We start from the raw sequence: 7346 nt of genomic DNA, 5'->3' as shown, positions 1-7346 counted from the left end.
TTTGGCAAAAGATCTGGCACGCCAATTTTGAGAGAGCTAACAAGTTTTATTTTGCGCTGGCGGTAGTAATACAAGAGTACAGGAGAAACCGTAATACGAACAACTCTTTGGTCTCGTTATATTCCTCTAATGTAATATTCGAAATTATTTGCTAAATGGAGACGATTTTCAAGGGCTATATTTATTTATTTCCTATTGCCGCTTCAATTCGTCCGGTGGGACTACCGACTGACACAGTTGCGATGCTCACCTTGAGAGATCTTGACATCATAATAACTGTGAGATTTAATTAATAAAAAGTTTTTATCAAAAAAACTTTTCTATATATAATATTTTTATATGCTAACAATATATTTATATTATTAAAATTATAATGTATATGTAAAATTATAATGTAATTATAATGTAATTATTATGTAAAATTATAATGTATATTATTAAAATTATAATGTATCAATAGATTTCCACATCACCTAAGAGGTACTATTGCCGATGCGTTTTTTTTTAAGTGGTATCCCCAATAGGCCTATTCCACTAAAGAAGCACTTCAATTAACTTTTAAACTTCATCCTACAATTTAATTTATATTAAATTTTTTAAAATATATTATATTATAAGATATTTTAAATATTAAAATATATTATATTATAATATATTTATATTATATTTGTTACTGTATTTATAAAATCAATATTCAAAGAAAATGTTCAGTATTCAAAGAAAAATGTTTAATAAATAAAATTTTATTCTCGTTGACACATTCATAAATATAACGCAAAGTTCGCAATCACAGTTGAAACAATTGCATAAATCTAAGACTAGCAAATGTTATCACGGGGAAATCTACAGGTAGACCTCCTTAAAAAGTTGTAAGTATATATTGACGTCCCTTTTCCTCACCTTTTTAATATCGAGACGTCTTATTGTTTGCAATATTGTACTATGTACTAATTAACGAAAATCATTGTTATATTTTAGTGTTATGTGTCATATGTGTAACGGCATTCGTTTGTATCCTGTTTTACAATTATGTTGAATACCGTGTGTCAACGTTTAATGCGATTCACTTGTATGCATTTCTTTATAATTTTTCATCATCATTAGTATCTTTTAGGATGTCATTGGTAATAAGAAATTATATATGATTTCTCAATTGCATAGCATGATTGCATTAAAACCTTTTTTTTCCGTGATACATTTGCTAGTCTATGTGATTCATGCAATTATTTCAACTGTGAGTGCGATCTTGCATTACATTGAGAAAACAATGTTCTGAAAACAAATTTCTTTTTCTCTTTATTAAAAAGTAATACTTATAGTAGATACATGATTTGCAAACTTGTAACACTCTATACATATATAGAGGTACATTTTAAATGCAACATCATGATACCATGCTGTAATATTACTTCGCACAATGACGGATATATAAGATACAAATAATAACAAAATAAAGAAAGAAAATCGTACATTTCCTAGTTTTCGTAATTATGAATACGTTCGCGAAATTTGAACATTTGTGCTTCTTTTGTACAATTTTATACGTTCTATATTATTTATTTTCTTTATTTTATTAAAACGTATTTTATTTTATTTGATATGTTTGTCCTTTATAAGTTTTCCTTTATAAATCTTTTTATTTATTCGATAAATTTGTTAATTTTCTATTGAATATATTATTTGCTTTTATACTACCGTTATTATATCGTGTGCGGGAATATATCTTAACAGTCATTAAAAATTTTAATGCCTGCATACGATGAATGTAACACTTTTTATGAATGTCAAACCATTCAGCATGCATTTTATTAGTGGCATGTATACCTTCATTTATCATCTTTTCAAGAAGTTGTGTGGATGCCCAATGATGTTGCCACGAACGATTAAAAGCCATTAACTGTGTTTTAATGATATTTATAAAAAGATTTGTTAGTCGAACTAATTTCGTGACTGTCGGCGCATCTTCGTCTGCATTAGGATATTCTCGATATTCGATATATTTTTCATTAGCTGTTACGTCTTCCATTGGTGTTTTTAACATTATTTGACGACAATAGTTACAATCATTTTTTTCAATACATCGTCGTGCTACATATCCTGCAAAGAATGTAATAGCATTTTCATCATAATTACTTATTATATTCATATTTTCAATGTCTACATCATCGTATTCCTCTACAATTTCTGCATGTTTATCGAACAATTCTGTTTCTGAATCAACATCATCATCAACAACAACAACGTCAGCATTATTAACACTTATGCAATGTTCAATCGTTTTCATGAGATGATTCGGCTGATTAATAAGAGCCTCACTTTCAGAACATTGAACGTTGCCCTTATCGCTTGCCAGAATGTAACCCGTAGAAAGAATATGTCTAACAGACAGTCGTACCATTCTTGCGGTTGGATTAGGATTAAATCCTCCGCGTTGTCGAAGTTTTGAAAACAAATGTTCCACTGAATCTTGATTACATAAACCTGTTGCAAGTTCAAACTTATCATATTTACGTGAAAGTATCTTATACAAAGTAAGAATAGCTTGTGTTGTAATCACGAAACCTTTGAAGCATGGAACTTGAAATACTTTATTCGGAAATTTTGATCATCCTGAACACCATTGCACAAAATTAGTCAAAAGTATTTCAATATCAGGATTTTTTTGAGATAATGGCCGTTTTCCACCAAATTTAACTTTAAGGCTATAAGAATTGCAAGCATCTATTACGTTATTCATATATTCAGCAAAATCAGCCGTAGCTTTCCATGTATTAGAATCTAATTCTTTTTCGTCACCGGCTATTTTAATTGCAGCTGCGAATTTATTACTAAATAATTGAAACGCTCTTTTCACGTTCATGGCTTCAAAACTATTTGGACGAATGTGTGCCTCTGTTATATGGGATAATAAATTTGAGCCTCCTTTTGTAGCATTATCGATACACCACGTCTTAATAAAATCTGAATATGATACAATTATTTCCCCGTTGCAATATATCTTATCATGTGTTCTAAGGAAACCAGCTAATCTTTTAACTAAGTACTTTAATTTTTATATATAAAAAATGGTGTTTGTACTTCAACACCGTTGACTAAACGCAGCTTGATTGTGTACACCTTGATCACATGTCACGAGTTGCACATCAGCATCTGTTTCATTTAATTTGTCTAAACATATCTTCACTAATTCAACTATTTCCTTTGATTTTAAAGCATTTCTAACAAAGAAATACGCTAAAGGTTGTCGCCACGGATGATGTGCATTCAAACTATCAAGGCAAAGCACAAATACGCACTTAGCTCTTTCGTTTCTTTTACCTAGAGGTCCTAGATCGACAAGACCTTCTATTTCATCTAATTTTAAAGAATATTCCTCATAACTTTTTATATACATTTCATCCCATTTTAAGGCACACACTCGTTCTTCCTCAGGTATTTGCGATATTTTTTCTTTTAATTTTTTAAATAAAAAATCGCAAAATCCCGGTTTTATATCATACTCTTCTAACCATCTTCTAATTGTTCGCTGTCCGGGAAAATTGCAACCTGCTTTCTTTAAGCGACAAAATGCTGACGCTGAATAATAATATAATTGCTTAGAAAGCATTTTTTCTTCCTCTGTATATTGTGTGCGCGGAATATGCAGTTGCAAATGTATCATACTTTTTGCAACAGGATTAAGTTTTTGTTTATTTATCAAATTCTTTAATATATGTTTTTCCGACTTTTGACTTTTACATTTCTCACGCGCTTGTGTCATATATCGCAACTGTTAATTTAAACGTTTAATTTTTTTTCGTAAATTAAGATTTTCTATTCTTAAAGCCTTGATAATTAAATCTGGATTGTTATCTGGATTTTCTTTACTTTGCATGCATTTTTCCTTACGTTTCACATTCTCACGTGTGTGTGGTTCTGGTTCCAAATGCATCCATTCCATGACATCTTCCTCTTCTGCAGTAATGTCGAAAAGTACAGTTCCAGATCCATATGTTCGTACTGCAGACTGTTGAAGTTCTTCTTTTTCTAATATAATATTTTGGTAATTGGGTAAAGATAATTCTGCAACGTCCCTTTGTACCTCTCTTATTTCTATATTATCTTTATGTACAGAAGAGGCATCTTTGTCGTACGGAATTGGTACGGCATCTCTACGCAATTTTATTTTTTGGGTTGTGGGTTTTTAAAGGACGTCACAACAAAATGATCTTCGCACAATCCCGCAGCTCGAAGGGTATTCGGAGACCATGTCTCCAACTTAGTATTTCCTGTAACAAAAAATAAAAAACAAGCGATTACGCGTTTATTTCTGACTTCCGTAGCAAGAGATTTGTATATGTATTCCAATAGAATAATTGTATATTATACAGTAAGCATCATGAAATGAAGAATTTTGTGATGGTTGCACTAAGATATTTGGCATCAAGTCATGGTTTCGTCTAAATATAATTTGAAAATAATATTTGTTCTAAATATTACACATTTCTAATTTAGGATTTTTAGTTTTTCTTTGGATATCATTATATCAATTATTTTTATATTTAATAATTAATAATAAAGCATTTAATATTTATATTATATTTATATTAATAATGAAATCATAAGTGTCAGTTTTTCATACTACAAAGCAACAATCACATTTTTCAATATTTAGAGCATTTTCAGACAAAAAAATTACAATTGGGAAATTATGAAATAACTTTAATAAAATAAGAAAAAGAGTTATAGGTGAATGTTATATAAATATTTCAATAATCTTTGTATTTATTAACGTTTTATTACATTATTTTTAAAAACCAACTTAATTTTTTACTGAAAAATTATAAGTACTGTACAGGGTGTCCCGAAATTAAATGTCAAAACTTCAAAAGCGTGTAGAGGATCGATAAAGTAAGAAAAAAGTCCTTTACAGATTTGCTCGTTTTAACTTCCTTGTGAAGAAAATAAAAAAAAACAAAAAAAGTGTTTATTTAATATTTATACTTATTTTTTTATTAATTTATTTACACTTATTTATTGCTTTACTTAATAAATAGATTGTTCAAAATGTTGACCTTTTGCAGCAATGCAAACATTGCATCTATTACTGACAGCTTGTATTGCAGCCAAACACTAATCTTATGATATTTGATGCACAGCAGCCACGATTCGATTTCTTAGCTTAGCCCCCCACACAAAGAAATCCATAGATGTTAGATCGAGTGATTGTGATGGCCAAGATATAAAACCTCAACGTTCAATTCATTGTCAAAAAATCTAAAATAAGTTTTATCTGAAATAAAATTTCAGTGAAATCTTGCTTCCACTGATGAGAAATAATAAAATATAAATAGAACAAAAGAAAGAGATTTGTGTGCAGTGACACAGTCAGTATTTGCAAACTGTATCAATAACATGAACAATCGCTGTTAATCACTGATTCTTTTAGCGAAATTTTTTGCAGTGCTATATTTAGAGCAAAAGCTCTTATTACAACTATAATGTTTCAATAAAGAATGCACTGATTATATTTTACAGAGTATCGCGCGGATTGTGAGAATTTTGTGGTACTGAGATTTAGAATGCAACGTTGTTAAAATAATATGTAATATTAGAATGATAATAAGCCGAACAGTTGCAATTACAAGGTATCAAACTTTTTTACCATTTCAAAATTGAAACAGCAAAAAACGGTGAAATATTCCTTTTACTGATACAATAAAAAACATTTTTACTGATTCACTTTAAGAGAATACATATACGAATCTGCCTTTCTTTAAAAAAAAGGACGTTAATATATGAAACAGTAAGATCCCTGCGAGGAATGATTCGTCGATCGACATCGAAAGCCACATAACACAAGATCTCCAAGGAATATGCTAGAGACTTTACGAAGTTTGGAAGACGTTTGGAAGTCTTCAGATTTCTTTCGGACGTTCTTAGGACGTAAAACATCCTCTAGACGTCTTTCGGACGTTCTTGTGATCGCGTGCTGTCTAGGAACGACGTCAGTTAGATGGTTGCTCAATTATCAATTATCAATGATATATGGCCTTTCATTACATTCTCTAAGTTTCAATTGTTAATTTAACGATTCCTTTCACAAGTCAAATATTAACATGCTGATTTGAAACATAATGCGAAAAGCTCGAAAAAAAATGCGAAGCAGAGAAGAGATTAACAATGAATGATTATTATTTAATATGCAACTTACAGTTTAATGGACGTCAATTCGACAAGTCATTCTTCGCTGAGATAAAGATCTATCTGTATTGTATATTCATTGATGATATCTTGCGTCGTTTTGCATGGGAAACCTGAATAGGCGCTTTCCATTACATTTCCCATTACTGCAATTTTTGTACACACAGGTATTTGAATAGCGAACTGCACGGAACTGATTTGACATTGTATATTAATTTAGAATATATACAGTGTTATACACTGTATGAAAAAAAATATGAAAAAAAAAGAAATCACAACACGTGACAAGAAAAAGAAAAAAAAAGAAGAATAGACGCGATTCAACACACGCGTAAGCACACGCGATGTTTATATATAATCGCGTTAAGGAAAAGAAATATGAAAAAAATAAGTGTTGTGAAATCTCGTTGACTCGCTAAGATAAGAAACACTGAAAATCCGCACAAGAACGAGAATCGTTAGAATACGGATTACGAAGTGCAGTCGTAAAGCTCGCCGCGAGTACTGATGACTGTCGCCGATAGATTGCCACGCCGCTCGTGTCAAAATACCTCTCCGAGGGGAGAGAACGTTGAGCGTCGCGCTTCTGTTGTTTCAAAGCCAGCAGATAATCACGATTGAACACTCGTAAAGTCAACCGAATTTTAAACATCTCGTAGAAACAAGTGCTTCAACTCATCAATATAAATGTAAAGGAAAGTAACCGAAACAGCCAAAAACCTCCTACAGAAAGGAAGAGATTTGAGCAGAAATTCATATTCAGTAGCTTCGAGACATTAAGTCAATTAGACATTCCATGTTAATGTAAGATGCATATTAAATAATAATCATTCATTGTTAATCTCTTCTCTGCTTCGCATTTATTTTCGAGCTTTTTGCATTATGTTTCAAATCAGCATGTTAATCTTTGACTTGTGAAAGGAATTGTTCAATTAACAATTGAAACTTAGAGAATGTAATGAAAGGCCATATATCATTGATAATTGATATGAGCAATTTCAATCGGTTCAATCGAAGAGCGTTCCATTGTGTAGGTTACAATTGGTTATATAGATAATATTTATAATCATAATATCGTGAAAGATGCCGATGATTAAAAAACGCTAAGATTTAGTTTCATAATTAATTTTAACCGGAGTTTAAGACTTATTGAGACAAACTTG

At 30.7% G+C, this 7346-nt stretch overlaps 1 protein-coding gene across 1 annotated transcript; it reads right to left on the bottom strand.

Annotated features, from left to right (window-relative positions):
- Window positions 1-111: 111 nt before the first annotated feature.
- LOC112588968 (uncharacterized) lies at window positions 112-6327 on the bottom strand. The gene is made up of 6 exons (XM_025300413.1): window positions 6297-6327; window positions 4217-4268; window positions 3889-4151; window positions 2317-2481; window positions 1825-2097; window positions 112-276 (listed from the first exon to the last, which is right to left on the bottom strand). The coding sequence occupies exons 1-6, from the start codon at window positions 6325-6327 to the stop codon at window positions 182-184; spliced, it is 879 nt and encodes a 292-aa protein (XP_025156198.1). The 3' UTR covers window positions 112-181.
- Between the last annotated feature and the right edge of the window lie 1019 nt (window positions 6328-7346).

Source organism: Harpegnathos saltator, unplaced genomic scaffold (genome assembly GCF_003227715.2).
Source record: "Harpegnathos saltator strain DR-91 unplaced genomic scaffold, Hsal_v8.6 scaffold362, whole genome shotgun sequence".
NCBI lineage: Eukaryota > Metazoa > Arthropoda > Insecta > Hymenoptera > Formicidae > Harpegnathos > Harpegnathos saltator.
This window is presented reverse-complemented; position numbering and strand designations above follow the sequence as displayed.

What these genes read in the sequence shown, in the direction of transcription:
- LOC112588968 (XM_025300413.1), bottom strand. Translation starts at nt 6,327, where the DNA reads ATGGGAAATGTAATGGAAAGCGCCTATTCAG. An exon ending in ACCCTTCGAGCTGCGGGATT is followed by an intron (nt 4,152 to 4,216) that starts GTGCGAAGATCA and finishes AAAATTGCGTAG; the next exon opens with AGATGCCGTACCAATTCCGT. An exon ending in CAACGTTCAATGTTCTGAAA is followed by an intron (nt 2,098 to 2,316) that starts GTGAGGCTCTTA and finishes CATTCTTTGCAG; the next exon opens with GATATGTAGCACGACGATGT.